Genomic DNA, 16,744 nt, shown 5'->3' with positions numbered 1-16,744 from the left:
TCTTCAGGGTACTTATCTCCACGAGCACTTATCACCATAACAAACAGGTAATATACTAGTGGACTGCAATATATAAATACCTATTTACTCTGCTTACTGTCTCTTCTCTTTTACAGATGTATCGCCAGTGCTGAGAATACTATCTAGCAAACAGAAGCACCTCTGCCTCCCAAGTGCTGGGATTAAAGGCATGTGCCACCACTGCCTGGCAAAACGATTATTCTTAAAATGAGTAAAGTCATATCCTGTAGCTACTTTATTAGTATCCTTTGATGAATAATCTCCATAGATGTTTCCTAAACACTTTCATTTGAGAAGCAATAATAAAATGTCATTACATTATGGTCCAGCCATTTGATAACTTATGAAAATGAGTTTTACTCATTTATTTTAAAAAAGGATTTATAAGTAAATTAACTGCATGGGGGAAAACATTTTACCAGCTGTGCTGAAGTAATTTTTAAGGACAAGGTAAACTGCCTGCATCAAGTTGCAACTGTTTACAAATGAAGTTATAAGTACTTGACGAATAATCATGGAGGGAGTGTCTTGCATCAAGGTGCTCTAAAGCATGCTCTGGGGAAGGAAGAGCAGGCCACGTGACCAAGAGATGAACAGTCTATAAGCAGTTAGCTGCACAATATCAATAACCCAATGGAGTCTGGTCCATATGGCAGAGCAAAACAATCAAAACAGCACTGGAGAGAAGCCCAGGCCGGCCTTGATTCTCAATTGTCTTGCCGCAGCCTCTGAAGTGTAGGAGCTACAGGCACGCACTATCTCATTTGGCACTTCATTCACTTTTTTTTTTTTCACTTAAAAGTTTGTCTTCTATACTATGAAATAAGCTCTTTCTACAATTAAGACTAAATTTCAAGTCCCGGCTTCTCTAATCTATCCCTAAGATCGTAGAGTCTTGTGGAATACTGATTAAAAGAAGGCCATAGTGCAGTATGCTATGATGCATCCCATAAGACCCATCGGGCCATTTCATCTGAACATCACATGAGTGCTGAGTCAGGGGAAGAAAACAAAATTTAGAAACTTGATTAAAGCATCAGAGTAGTTAGGTGGAGAACTGGTACACAAAGCTGTTTCTTCCCACCATGTGCTGCTGCTTCAGTATTGAGAATTATACTGTGAGTCACCTTGTCATGTGAACTACTGTTTAACAAGTAAGTCTTTCTTATCTAAACAACTAATATGCTCATTGTATGATATGCTACACATAATACATACAACATTTTAATGATACTTTTGGTGATCTTTTTATCTTCCTACATCATATATTTCTGAGAAACTCCCAAATCAGCACTTGGCAATGCTGTGTATAGGCTATTACCCAACACCTATACAAAATAAATAAAATAACACTAGTTCTACCACAAGTGAAATAAGATAGCATGGGAGAAAAAAATCAATTTTGCATGTTAAAAGGCTACAATAAGCCACATAAAGAATGCTATTGGCAGATAGTTTAGTGACAGCTTAAGTGGTTCACTCTAGACACACAACAGAGCTTCAAGCTACTTTCAATAGGTAATCTATCAGAATATTTGGAGTACTTAAGAATAAAATTTTAAAAATTACTCTAAATGTTAAGGGCTAAAGGAGAAAATTAATTAGGAAACATGAAGGATGGAAATACAGCTCAGTGGTAGAGCACTGGCCTAGTACACAATAGAAGAGAAAACCTCACCTTCCAATGACTAGAGATTCTCAAACTTCCCCCATTCCAGATATGCAATAGGCCTCAGCAACTGACATTAACACACACAGTGCAATCAACTGCTCTCTTTTCAACTAGTAAAGACCAGAGAACAGAAGGACAGATTCTAAACAAACAGAAAGAACAGGGTAAGAGGAAGGGAAAGGATACTCTGCAGCCAGTGACTTCTCATGGTGTTTAAAAAAAAAAAAGGCATGCCTTTAAAATGTGCAAAATAACTAGTACATGCTAACAGTTTAACCTTACTGTCCGCTAAGGTACCCAATGCCTCATACAGCTCTGACTGTCTAAAGTGTGACAACTCTGAACTGAGATGTGAAGTATAAAATTCATGGCAGACTTCAAAAACTTGGTACAAGGAAAAGAACATAAAATACATACATTTTTATACTGGTTATATATTAAAATATTTTAGCTATATATTGACTTAAGTAAATGTTGCTAAAGTTAACACTAAATTGTTCTCCTGCTTTTTAAATAAAGCTACTAGAATATTTTAAATTATGTGTGCGGTTTGTATTATAGGTGACAGCATGTACTGGTTTGCCTTTACATTGCATTGCTGAGCTTTGCTCGTGGTGACTTCTAGAGAGAAACTTACTAAAGCTTCTCTGTGAGGTTCCTGTGGCTTCTTGCCACTTCCACGGTGGACTTGGCCAGTTGGCAAGCCTCATGGTTTCTTCTGGACTGAACTGCCCTTGCTAATTTGTGCATGGTATTTGCTGAGTGGACTGGACTGCAGTTGCTGATTCGTGTTTGGTGTTTGCTAGTGGACTGGACTGAGAACAACACAGATTGGATTTGCCCCAAAGAACTCTTTCTAAACAGGTCCACATCCTCCTTTGCCCTATTAACCTCTCTTTTCCTCTGCCTCTGGTGGGTGGTGGGCTAGAAGGGAGGAGGTAAGAGCATTAAGAACCCTTATTAAAAGTAGGATTTGAAAAGTCAAAGCCAACAATTCCATTTTCCAGGAAACAGATCTGTTACTGAAGCCAATGACAAAATTTTGGGTAAATGACAGCAACTTGGGGCAGCCTAAATCCCAATCCTATGTGGGTTAAATACAAGAGTGTAAAGAGCCTAAATCTATTTCTTTTCTTTTCTTTTTTTGTCAGTGCCAAGATAAGATCTCTCTATACAGCTCAGGTTAGTCTGCAGTTCATGTTGAGATTACAAACCTAAGTCATTATTCTGGCTAAGAGCCAAGTACTTTAAATGTATAGTATACAATTGAAATTTGGGGTCAACCTATCTTCAACAACTTAGCACTCCATTATATTTCATCTATGAAATCTATCTTAGCATTTCATTATATTAGCTATGAGCCTCCTAACATAATACCTATATTTTTAATATCTTTCAGTGGCTCATTATTATTATGTGTGTGCATATGTATGTTTGTGTGTGTGTGTGTGTGTTTGTGAGTGTGTGCATATGTGTGTATGCATAGCATTTATTTATTTTGGGTATATGTTTGCACACCACAGAGTGTACGTATAGGCTAGAGGACAACTTATGGGAGTCAATTCTCTCTTCTCCTTCTGTGGGCTCTGGGTCGCAAACTTGGATGGGTGGGGGTTGGTAGCAAGTGCCTTTTTATCCATTGAGCCAACTCCCTGGACAAACCCTTTATTTCTTTTTTAATATTAAAAACATTATATGCTAGACAGTTTTATGTCAACCTGACACAAGCTGAAGTCATCTCAGAGGAGGGAACCTCAATTAAGAAAATGCTTCCAAAATATCCGGCTGAATGCAAGCCTACGGGACATTTTCTTAATCGGTGATTGATATGGAAGGGCTCAGTCTATTGTGGGTGGGGCCATTCCTGAGCTGGTCGTCCTGGGTTCTATAAGAAGGCAGGCTGAGCAGCACCCCTCCATTGCCTCTGTATCAGCTCCAACTCCAGGCTCCTGCCCTGCTTGAGTTCCTTTCCGACTTCCTCCAACGATGAACAGCAGTATGGAAGTATAAGCCAAATCAACCCTTTCCTCCCCAACGTTCTCTTGGTCATGGTGTTTCATCTTAACAATAGTAACCCTAACTAAAGACAATAGTGTTCTAGATTTTTTTCCAAATGACTTCAACTTTTAAATTTTAATAGAAAGGAACATATTATGGAAGATCATTAAAATTTCACCTTCAAGAAAAATAAGCATATATTATTGCTTCTGGAATGTTTAAATCAGGAATTTGAACAGGAAGATGATTTAGTTTATGATGCTTGTGAGACAGTAAATCTGGTCCCATGCGCCTGTAATCCCAGCCTTCTGAAGGTAGTGTCAAAAGGATCAGAAGGTCAAAGTCACCCTCAACTAAATAAAATCAGAGTAGCCTGGCCTTATAAACCCTGTTAAGAAAAATAAAACTTAAAAAAGAAACAGATAAAAAGGAAGCCAGGTGTGGTGGCACACACCTTTGATCCCAGCACTCATGAGGCAGAGGCAGGCAGATCTCTAATTTAAATAAGTTCCAGGACAGCTGGGTCTGATACACATCGAAACCCTGTCTCAAAACAAACAAACAACTAAACAACACAAAGAACAACATCAAAAATATAAAAACAAACTGGGGTTATGTTGTGAGTTCATTTAACATTTTCAGAATAAAATTTTTCTCTCATAGCAAAATAAAAGTGGTTAACTAAATCTCTAAAATGTTTGGCTCAGAAGTCAAGTGTTTCCTCATCAAAGACTAAGTCCTGTTCAAGGTCTCCAAGCTGCTCAGCTATCCTTAGTGGTCTCTCGTGCACTCGCTCCAAGCTGCCATGGAGAAGCCTAGTGGCAGTCTTCCATGGCAGCTTCAGGCTGAGCCTCTGTCCCATGAACTTCTATAAGCCCATTCTTCTCCCACAAACACTCTACACGGTCTGTTTACTATACATTTAGAAGTCAAGGCAGGGAGTGGTTATTAGAGAAAAGTCACTTTTCCAAATAGGAAGAGCACTTTTCTTTTTTAGCATTCCTGCTGAAGAGCACATAAGCTGAAGAATCAGATTAAAGTTCCATTTTTGTTATGTTTGTGGCATTATACACAAATGCCTCCATCCAGTATGCGTTTCTCTAACAGGGCAGGCCTGGTCAGGGCTGTCCACAGCCTTTCAGCAGGAATAAACAATCCTTTCTCCACAGACTGTTCCACCTGCAGACATAGTGAGACTGACAAAGCACATGTCTAAGTCTCGGTCCTTACCATCCTTGACCATCTTGCCCTTCTCCCATCAGCTGTCATCATGAGGACCTTCCTCAATCCAATGCCTAACCTCAACCCCTTTCTAGTATGATACAAGGGAAAAAACCCAATTCATTGTAAATGTAGGACACCAATTACAGTAATAGAACAATTAATAGTCCAAGAAGACAAGGCTAATAGTATGAAAAACAAAACATAATAATCCCATCATACTTCAAGTTTCTTAGAACTATAAGGAAAACAAGAAACAATGTGGATGTCATATGGCAATAAATACCATCAAAGTAATATTGTTAAGATGATGCAACACGTGGCTAGGGGGCCACACTGACAATGTTTCCCCCTTTCTGGGATCACAGAATGTTCCATGACAGATAATGGACAACTGCTGCTTTTCCAGATGCTACTGACAGACACAAAGAAAGGTGTTTTGAAGCACCCACCTTGTTGAGGACATCTCGCTGGCAGCCAAGATAGAGATTGGGAAGAATTCGAGTTGGCCCAATGTTGGCAACAGGTAAGCAAGGCTGAGATATGCAGGTAGGGACTAGAGTGGATTTTCCTTCACAGAGGCCAGGGAAACAACGAGAGAACTCAGCAAACCCACCTAAGAATAAACATTGTAAGGTTATGCCATGTACAAAGTCAAATAAACCAGCCCTCTGGGAACTACTTGACTAAAACCATTTAAAACAGAAAAATCAGATGGTACAGATGCAAGCAGGTAACACTATCTAAGCACACATTTCTTCCTTTAGCTGCTGCTGTTAAAACTGATGTAGAATCCAGCACTAACTTTAGCTTATAAGGCTGAATTATGGATGTGCAAGTTCTGAGGGTACTGAGGGCCTTTCTTTGACAGTCTCTTAAATCTTCACACACTCTACGGCATATGCCCCTCCTTTCTCTCTCCATTAAAAATGTTATTTATGGGACATATAAAAGGAGGATTTTAATAGCAAAGAAGTAAAAAATAATTATTCATAATAGTAAACAAATGGATATTTTAAAAAGTGATAAATTGAATGTCACTTTTTAGAATACAAATAATGTTGTAAATTCTTCTGAAATTCAACTTTAAGTCTTTCAAGCAGACAAAAGAATTTTTGGTAGTAGTGGTGGGATAAGACAAGGCCTTAAGAAACCTTCCAACTTACTTTCTGGCTGAGAGTGAAGTTGAACTTCGCTGACCTCAGTCTCCAGAGTACTGGGGTTCAGGTTGTACTACCTGCCTGATCATTTTTCTTTTCTTTTTTTTTTTTTCTTTTTATATTTTTTATTAGGTATTTTCCTCATTTACATTTCCAATGCTATCCACAAAGTCCCCAATACACTCCCCCCCCACACACTCCTCTACCCACCCACTCCCACTTCTTGGCCCTGGCGTTCCCCTGTACTGGGGCATATAAAGTTTGCAAGTCCAATGGGCCTCTCTTTCCAGTGATGGCCGACTAGGCCATCTTTTGATACATATGCAGCTAGAGTCAAGAGCTCCGGGGTACTGGTTAGTTCATATTGTTGTTCCACCTATAGGATTGCAGATCCCTTTAGCTCCTTGGGTACTTTCTATAGCTCCTCCATTGGGGGCCCTGTGATCCATCCAATAGCTGACAGTGAGCATCCACTTCTGTGTTTGCTAGGCCCCGGCATAGTCTCACAAGAGACAGCTATATCTGGGTCCTTTCAGCAAAATCTTGCTAGTGTATACAATGGTGTCAGCGTTTGGAAGCTGATTATGGGATGGATCCCTGGATATGGCAGTCTTTAGATGGTCCATCCTTTCGTCACGGCTCCAAACTTTATCTCTGTAACTCCTTCCATGGGTGTTTTGTTCCCAATTCTAAGAAGGGGCACAGTGTCCACACTTTGGTCTTCGTTCTTCTTTTTTTTTTTTTTTTTTTATTTCTTTATTTTTTTTTCAGCATTCTTTTTTTTTTTTGATTTTTAATATTTTTATTACATATTTTCCTCAATTACATTTCCAATGCTATCCCAAAAGTCCCCCATAGCGCCCCCACTTCCCTACCCACCCATTCCCATTCTTTTGGCCCTGACATTCCCCTATATTGGGGCATATAAAGTTTGCAAGTCCAATGGGCCTCTCTTTCCATTGATGGGCGACTAGGCCATTTTTCGATACATATGCAGCTAGAGACAAGAGCTCCGGGGTTCTGGTTAGTACATCATGTTGTTCCAACAATAGGGTTTCAGATCCCTTTAGCTCCTTGGGTACTTTCTCTAGCTTCTCCATTGGGAGCCCTGTGATACATCCAATAGCTGACTGTGAACATCCACTCCTGTGTTTGCTAGGCCCCGGCATCGTCTCACAAGAGACAGCTATATTTGGGTCCTTTCAGCAAAATCTTGCTAGTGTATGCAATGGTGTCAGCGTTTAGAAGCTGATTATGGGATGGATCCCTGGATATGGCAGTCTCTAAATGGTCCATCCTTTCATCACTTCTACGAACTTTGTCTCGTCTTCGTTCTTCTTGAGTTTCATGCGTTTAACAAGTTGTATCTTATATCTTGGGTATTCTAAGTTTTTGGGCTAATATCCACTTATCAGTGAGTACATATTGTGTGAGTTCCTTTGTGATTGTGTTACCTCATTCAGGATGATGCCCTCCAGGTCCATCCATTTGCCTAGGAACATTTTTCTTAAGATATCAAAAACACACCTTACTCTTTAAAAATGTCTCTGTAGCCAGTCCAGAGCCAGTACGGTTCTGTAGCAGTTAGTCACTGATTTCTACAACTCCTTTTCAGTAAACACTACAAAAGTGTTGTTGGATCCTAGATCATTCAGAGTACAAGAATTCTGTGGCAAGAATCTTGGGTTCAGATTTAGAACTTGGGCTTGTTTTTTCCTCAGTCTCTCTCTCTCTCTCTCTTTTCTCTTTTTAAAAGTGGGTTGGGAGGTATGGAGGCCAGAGAACGACTTTCTGAAGTCAGTTTTCTTTTTCTATCACATGAGCTGTAGGGATGGGACTCAGTTTATCAGGCTTAACAGCAAAGGCCTTTCCCTACTAAGCCACCTCATTAATGCCAGTCCATCCTTCTATTTCTAACGAACTGACCCACGGCCTTCAGTAAGCGTCATCATGTCACCACAGTTCAAAAGTGACATCAGGCAGCATCCGAGCGCCTCTGAAGGGGAAAAGTGTGGCTAAGGTCTCACAGGACCTTCCAATTTCAATAAAGATTCATTTCTATCCAAATGAAAACACAGGAACCATACTGGTTTTGATAAAATTCCTTACTACCCAAACTGCTACCTCTTAATATCTCAACTCAGGAACACTGATGATTAGAATTATAGAAAATACCTGCTCGACTCACATATAACCCAACTGGACACATATTTCTGTCTATGCTCAGTTCAGGGTCAGAAGCAGTGAGCAGGAAGTTGTAACAACAACTAAGGTACCAGCAAAATAAAAGACAACATTCCTACCCCCAGTGCATGCATTTGTAAGTGTAAAACTGTTCTTACACATGGGCAGTTGAAAGGTCTTAAGCTAAACTGGCAGACAGAACAGGTGTGCCAGATCCACTGTAGAAATCACCAGTCACTTTGTATGATGGCAAGGCCCTCAAGATCTATACCTGTATGTGCTCTATTTTCATCACTTCTAAACATGACTTCCAACCACAAAGAGCTCCTTCTTATTTCATATTGCAGGACACCACCACTCTGCCCTGCACCATACATGCACACATGAGCCCAGTGACCAAGAAAGTAGGGAGAGCAAGTTCCTGTGTCCAAGTTTACTCCTTGCTCAACACAGTCTGATTCAGTCTGATGTGGTAAATCTACTGAATCCCCAACTCCTTGTTTTCTCATCTGTAAGAAGGATTCGAAAAGGATTACCCGGCATGCCTACAATATTTTTCGTGTGGCACCCAGCAAACACTCAAGCATGTATCAGTAGCTAGTACTCCATGACAGCAGTCATCCTCCATCCTAGCACCTCTTCAGGATCGCCTAAGACACAAAGCAAAAGGCAGAGACTGAGCCTTAGAGTCTAAGGTCACATTTCCCAAGGGAGCTACAAAGCACTGGCGTCCTGAAAGAAGCTGTCAGGGGGGAATTGTCTACAAAGTAACAGAAATACTGCCTATCTCATCTCCCTGAGAGTGTCACAGCTCCTATTAACATATTAAAGACTCCAACAAATGTTATCTCCAAAGAAAGTGGTTTAATTTACTTAAGTCAAATAAGCATTTCCAAGCTGATTGAACCATGGCAATCCCTCTAAAATCGTTAGCTGCTAGTGGCATTCTATACGAGCAAGTGCTAGACTGGAACTACTGCAACTTCCTCGGCCTACGAGTGTAACCGCAGATGATCTGGGGCAGGCAGCATGGGCTCACAGATGTCCACTGTTTAACATTTCTCTCAGGATTTCTGGTTATAGAATATTGTTGCTGTTAGGTAAGGCCCTGCAACTGGGCCTTACAGCAGCATAGTGAAGGTTCTCACATTTCTTTGCTTAGCTTATACCAACCAACAGGTACTATTTTATAATTAATTATATGATTAAAAATTTAACTTCTATACATTGCTATTTAACTTAAGAATTGTTTCATGGGACGTCTGTCATTAAAAACTAACAGAACCATGTTCCAGTAAAATATTCTCGGAGAAATAGAATAAAAAAAAAAAAAACCTCTTGAATTCACTTTAAATTTGTAAATAATCATACTGAAAAGTAACAACAGAATATATTGAACTCAAATTCTGACAAGCAACTGGGACTACAGGGGTGGCCTACCATCCTTGATTCTACAGGCATCGTCTCAGTCTTCAAATATGCTCTGCAGTACATGTCATTTCTACTCCTGTTTATATACAAGAGCACATTCTATAATACTTAGCAGAGCTGAGGTGTGAGTCTACTTCTTAACCAACTTCCCTTTGTGGGCAGGGAAAGTCTTACTGCTGTCTAGGGATTTGCTAGTTCTTAGTACCAATCCTACAAAACTGGTGGAAGAGCCTTGCCTTCCCCAAAGAGAGGGAGAGGGGGAGGGGGAGTGTGTGTGTGAGAAGATTTGATTAGAGAGAAGATAGACAAGGGGACCCAACATGACCAGAGATAAGAGACTTACTAAATACAACTGCTGCTAAAATCTCTTCCATAAACAATGTCTATTAGTCTTATTTACAGAGCAATGGGTGAGGGATTATGGCAAGGAGCATGGATGGCCCAAAAGCAGCCACACTGGAAGGTTTGTATGATGGCTGATTTCTTCCTCATATCCCCTTCCCTAATCCTTCTCCAACTATACTGTAGCCCTTCCCAGAGATCAGAAGCCGCAAGCAATTAAGGCAGAATTGCATACAACTGGTTGCTAGTGAGGCTTTGCTGCAAAATAAAACGTAAGTTTGTTGGGTATTTTCAACTAATATTTAGTACAAACAGACTTTAAAATATTTAATAGATTTCAATGAAATTGGAACTTTCATTTAGTGCTCAATCTCACTTGAAATGTCCCAAACTGTGAACTTACAGAAAATACTACATCAGCCAAAGAGTACATTTTCCTGCTCTTTCTCTACGACAACATCCACTCTGCTGACATCCTCTTTCATTGACAGTGTTTTCCATTCACTGACCTTTCATTCACTGTTGTATTCTAGTGACTCCAGTTTCATTTCACTAATTAACAACAGATTAGACACTGTAGATCTACCCTGAACCTTTAGAAACTGTCTGTGGCCTCATCAGCAAATGAGTTTCAAAATATCTAAACGACCCCTTTTCCTTTCAAAGATTCTCTTGCAAACAAGATCTACATCAAAAGAAAAGAACACACAGCTCATTTATATATACTTTGTTCCTACGAGCTGCAGATACAAACTAAAAGCAGAAGGTTATCTGACCTTGTTATAAAGCTTGCTGTCCCAAGCAATCCATGTTAGTGTATTACAAAACCTGTACCAGCAGTGCACTGCCCCATTCCCTTGTGGAAAGCCATATTTTAAAAGTTATCATGGCCTTGTCTTGTGAATACTACCAACTTTCTCTCTACCCTACATTCTATGCTGTTTATCAGCAGGAATGTAGAAAATGTAAAATGGCAGTAACACAAATGTATGTCCCTAATACACAAGTGAACTTCAAAAGAGCTGTACGCTACTCCCTGGAGTTCTCAAGTGTTTACCAGGCAGGTAGACACATTCCGAGCCTTCTGGTCTGGAGAGAAGCGGAGATGGAAAGAATGACAGACAGACTGCAATGCTGCTGCTTGTTAATCTTCCACCATCCAACCAAAAGAATGCGTGTGTAGAAATAAGATATATTACTCTGGACAGAGAATACATTTGCTATAGCTTCAAAGGCATATATCATTTATATGTCCGTGTATTCTAACTCAGCCAAGAAAAAGTTTTTCCCTGAGGGTACCTCCTTCACAACTCCAATCAAAAGTATTATTTTCTGTTAAAAAAAAAAATCACTATGAAGTATCAATGCATTGTGGTAGGAGAAAATACGCCAAGTAAAATAAAATGCTTAAGATTCTGCTAAACAGTTCCAGTTACTTCTCTTTCTTGGTTCATTTGTAATCAGCTGTAAAAGTTATTTTCTAAAAGACAAATATTTACATAATTAACAAAAGTGATACTTTACTACAGCACAATAACACTCCATTTTTGCCTAATTAACTTTTATTTTATTTTTGAGACAGGATCTCACTGTGTAAGTATAGCAGTTCTAAAATTCTCCATATGGGCCATACAGGCTTAAAACTTGCAGCAATCCAGCTGGGTAGTGGTGGCACATGCCTTTAATCCCAGCAGTTGGGAGGCAGAGGCAGGCAGACTTCTGAGTTCGAGGCCAGCCTGGTCTACAGAGTGAGTTCCAGGACAGCCAGGGCTACACAGAGAAACCCTGTCTCGCACCCCCCCCCCAAAATTGCAGCAACCCCCCTGCCTCCACATCCCAAGTCCTGGGATTAAAGGAGTATACACCCATATCTACCTTCTCAACTTTTCTAAGCCTCAAATTCTAAAAATCAAACCATATCCCTTTAACCAAACTAATGATGGATGTCAACAACTTGGAGGTAAATTCTCTGCAAGGAGAGAGAGCAAACTTTCAGCAACTACATGGTGGCTCACAACTATCCGTAATGAGATCTGACTCCCTCTTCTGGTGTCTGAAGACAGCTACAGTGACCTTACATACAAAAATAAATCAATCTTTAGGCCAAAGTGAGCAGGGGCAGAGCGAGCAGGGCCAGAGTGAGCAGAGGTCCTGAGTTCAATTCCCAGCAACCACATGATGGCTCACAACCATCTGTATAGCTACAGTGTACTCATACACATAAAATTAATAATTAAATCTTTTTAAAAAACCATTTGTTTCTCTATTATTTATTTCTACTCTATTGCCACATAAAAATTACAAAATAATGTTTTGATGTTATTTCCTAACTATTTATGAAATAAAATCTAAAGATACTCAGGCGGACAATATAATCCCAGTCTAATGTTCAGACTATTGCCCCATCACCATCCTATATGGACCTAACATAGAAAGCTGTACTTCCTATCTGGATGAGTACCTGTCAAGTCAATCCTTACAATTCATTTCACATATTCTTCAAAACCATAGGCAAGCACAAGTAATACCTCTTCTACGACAGTATATTCCAATTTTTTCTTTTTACTTTGGCCAAGAAAATACATTTTATATCAAAACCTTCTGAACACGTGCATATACTCACTGCTAAAATATAATCTTCCTTTGCTGTATTAAACGCTGACAGGTTATATTTCATTTCACTACAATAAAGATATGCATCCTCATATACAGTACCTCTGAATATGGTCTTGATGACTTAGAAGTTCTCTTTCTTTTAATTAAAAATCTTGATTGATTTAATTGGAGAGGACATCAGAGGATAACCCTGGAGTTGGTTCCTTTCCCACCTTCCCATGGTTCCCAGATATCAAATTCAGGTTGCCAGGCTTGCCTGGCAGGTGCCTTTACCTGCTGAGCTATCTTGCAGGCATCTCATTTAGTTCTGTAAAATTTACTTAGTGTGGTAAGTGTGTAAAATTCACTTAGTGGGAGGCTGAGGAGGAGCAGCAAGAGCCCAAGGTCACCTTGGCTGGATGGCAAGCACATGGCCAGCCTGGGCCACTTGAGGTCACCTTGGCTGGATGGCAAGCTCATGGCCAGCCTGGGCCACCTGAGACCTGATTTTTAAAACCACAAAACACATACACAAACGAAAAGTGAGTTATACAAAATTCATACTGGTGACTAAGGAGAATTTGTGAATGATCTGATAACTGCAAATTTGTGTATTCGGGTATGTTTGTGTATGTTTGTATATTGTCCTGTCTTATTTCTCAAACTATAATTCACTGTGAATAACACTCTTTTATCACTTCACCATTTAACATAGTGCCTAATATATAATTAGAATTCAACAAATGTTTATTGAATCTTTCCTTTTTACAATGAATAACTGTTGATGGCCACAAGTCTTGTATATTTTTAGTATTCAAAACGGATTTCCTGATTCCATTCAAAGACAAAAATTACACTGGCATGGGTGGGGGCACAAAACCTGTTTCCTATTTGTAGACTACAATGTCCCAGAGACTCAGCATGGGAGAGAAGGCACAGAGCAAGAAAATAATCTTCCGCTACCAGAGGAGAAAAGAAGGTAGTTCTGGTGAATGCCACTTCTCTGATCAGCCAAAAGCAGTTCTGCTCCTTCGACTTCTCTACCCAGGGAACTTTTACAAACACTTAACACACAAATTTTCTCAGACATCCTAAGTGGCCCAGGATTCCTATCTTTGTGGGTCGAGGAATCAAAGACACATCCCTTCGCAAACCTCTAGGACAACAGTTACAATCACACCCCAAAGAGAACGAGGTGGCTACTGGAAGCACCTTAAGTGATTATCAAAATACAATGGGAATACAATTATAAATCAAGGTAACTCTATGAATCAAGAAAAAAGGTAAGCATAAGTCTTTACTCCAGATAGAGAATGACTCATTCAAATCTACTAACAAGTACACACACACAGTCAAGAATCACTCACTATACAAAACATTTCTAGCACCTTTCTATGTGCACCTCAAAACTTCCTAATCTACTTTAGGCAAGCTCTCTAGACAATCTATGTATTCTACTCATATTAACAGTCTTTAGCTGGGTCTGGTGGAACAGGCCCAGTATCCTAGCTTTTTAGAAGCTGGGACTGAACGACTACAGGTTCAAGGCCAGCCTGGTCAATTAAATGAGACCTTGTTTTAAAAAGGTAATAGCTAGGGGTATAGCTCAGTGACAGAGCATTATGCATTAGGCCCTAGGTTTACTCTACAGTTAGTGCAAACAACAATGAAACCCCACCCCCTCTGACCGCCTTTACAATTTTATAGAAGACTTCAAAAAGCAAGGGAAGAGAATAATCCCTATTCGATAACCCAGGCAACAATCAAAAACAACTGGGACACAGTTTTGTTGGAGGATATTGATCACACTGTGAACCCTGACACTGTTATTGACTGAAAAGCCCTGTTTCTAGGTATGGTGTGGCTCAGTCCTTAGCACTCTCCTTTAATCCCTCTGGCTGGAATACAGACACGGTTTTAGCACACACCTTTAATCCCAAACAATGATGTCTAATTGAGGGATAGACAAAGTGACAAATCAGATAAAGATTTGACAGAATGAGTCAGAGATAGGATACCCCCCCCCACAAGAAGAGACAGGAAGGAGAGACTACTTAAGAGAACAGGGGCAGAAGAGAGAGGAAGGCATTTTTACCAGGACAATGATAGACAGGTTGCAGAGAGAAAGCTCGACACAGGTGAAAACAGAACAAGCCAGAAAATGAGAAGGAGCCAGAAGATTAGAACATATTGCCAAAGATACAAGGTCAAGCAGAGCATTCAGTCAGAGGCCAAGAGAGAAGCCAGACTGAATTAGTCAGCTTCAAGAGGAGTTTGAGCCAGAACAGCTGAGTTGAATCAGCCAGCCAGAGTTCAGAAAGAAGAAGAAAAAAAGTCACTCAAGAGTAGTATGTATGTTCACCTTTGATCCCATCACTTGGGAGGCTGAGGCAAGCAGATCTCTGTGAGTTTGAGGCCACACTGGTCTACACAGGGTTTCAAGACAGCCAGTGCTACATACAGAGGCTGGTCTCAAAAAAACAAACCAAAATAAACAAATCATTCAGTATTCAGTGCGCATGTACTATAATGTGGACACCGTGCTAGGCAAAAGGACCAGTGGACCAAGACAGAGGCCCTCTCTGGAGCTGACAATCTAGTCAGACAAATTTTAGCCAAATAATTATAAGATCAAAACTTAAGTTAATTATGGTTGGTAGCAAAAAACAAAAAAAAAACAAAAAACAAAACAAAACAAAACCTGTGGTAACCAACAGTACCTTGTAATCAGAAGGTTTAAAATTACATTAAATGTAGGAGACACCAAGACAAGTGGCAGAGAAATAGTTTCAGAGGCAGAGAAGAAAAACGTTTTCTGTGGAGGTCCAGAGACCATAAGGCTGCAGATTCTAAGTAAATAGGATAAAGACTGATCATCTAAAAAGGGAGGGAGAAGAGGGGGTGAGAGGAAGGAAGGAAGGAAGGGATGCTATAGAAGAGGAGAGCAGAGCAGAGCACAGAGAAGAGAGGACGGGGAGAAAGGGAGGAAAAAGAGAGAAAGTGGCTTAGCTAATGTCAGAGAGACAGACAGAAGTCAGCCACTGTTAGAGTTAGTTAAGGAGTCTATAATTTATCCTAAGATTACAGACACATATTAAACTGAAAAGGGAAACAAACTGAAAATGCTCCAACTGTGCATTATGGTCTGGAATGTGGCAAGACAGAGAATATGAGACAAGTCAGAGGCTCCTGGAGCACTCTGAAAGAGATTGAGGTGATAGAAGATGAAGACTTCTTACAGACAGGCAAAAGATCTAGTGGTGATTGAGAGGTGACAGACGTTGCAGCCCAATCTCTGACAGCTCACAATGCCCACCACATCTAAATAAATTCATGTTTAAAGAGCATGTATAATTTACTACCAACTTGTCTAAATTCCCATTTTTCCTTCTTACAGAAAAAAAAGTAAAACCCTTTAGTCTCCTCATTAATCCTCTAAATCAAGTTGTGCAACCCAAGCTGACTTTGACCTCACAACCCTTCTGTGTCAGCCTATTGAATGCTGGAATTACAGGTAGGTGTGTGCCACCACACCCATTTTATGTGGTATTGGGGACTAAATCCAGAGCTTTGTGGACACTGGGCGAGCACTGTGCCACCTGTGCTCTGTCTCTAGCTCCTGGCTGTATGTATTATTTGTAGAAGGGGAGTGTGTCATAGCACATATATGGAGGTGAGAGAAAGACTCTGTGAGATTAGTTCTACCTTCATTCGGGTTCTGAAGATTGAGTTCAGGTCACCTTTTTCTTGTGTGTATAGTAGGAGCCTTTCCCCACTGAACTATAATGTTACACTTCTCCCCCACTGAATTCAAAGGAACCTCCACATTCAAACATTACTGTTTTCAAGGTTCAACTACAATTCCATTGCTGTGACTAAATCTCCCTCTATTTCTACAGACTACACATTGAATCATCTCTTATCACACATCAAAAAGCACATGATCATGTGTTTCCTTTGTTTCATCCTGCTTAGACATGTTTCCCAAATTAACTAGGAGACTCTCAAGGGCAGGGACAAGCCTCTGCTCTCCTAGTGGCCCCTTCCCTAGAGCCCAATCTACAACACAACCACAAATGTGCCCATCAAATTCTGAAGGCCCACAGTGAAAAGGCCAAAT

The 16,744-nt window shown here is 40.2% G+C and overlaps 1 protein-coding gene across 2 annotated transcripts in view; it reads right to left on the bottom strand.

Annotated features, from left to right (window-relative positions):
* Dusp16 (dual specificity phosphatase 16) overlaps nucleotides 1-16,744 on the bottom strand; it is a 76,464-nt gene that overhangs the window by 18,961 nt on the left and 40,759 nt on the right. For both annotated transcript variants that reach the window (XM_021164847.2, XM_085839842.1), the window contains exon 4: nucleotides 5,365-5,528. In XM_021164847.2, the coding sequence (XP_021020506.1) occupies nucleotides 5,365-5,528 (164 nt within the window). The remainder of the gene's footprint in view (nucleotides 1-5,364; nucleotides 5,529-16,744) is intronic.

Source organism: Mus caroli, unplaced genomic scaffold (genome assembly GCF_978045245.1).
Source record: "Mus caroli unplaced genomic scaffold, Mus_caroli_1 scaffold_7, whole genome shotgun sequence".
NCBI lineage: Eukaryota > Metazoa > Chordata > Mammalia > Rodentia > Muridae > Mus > Mus caroli.
The sequence above is the reverse complement of the archived record's forward strand: the minus strand, read 5'-3'. Positions and strand labels throughout refer to the sequence as shown.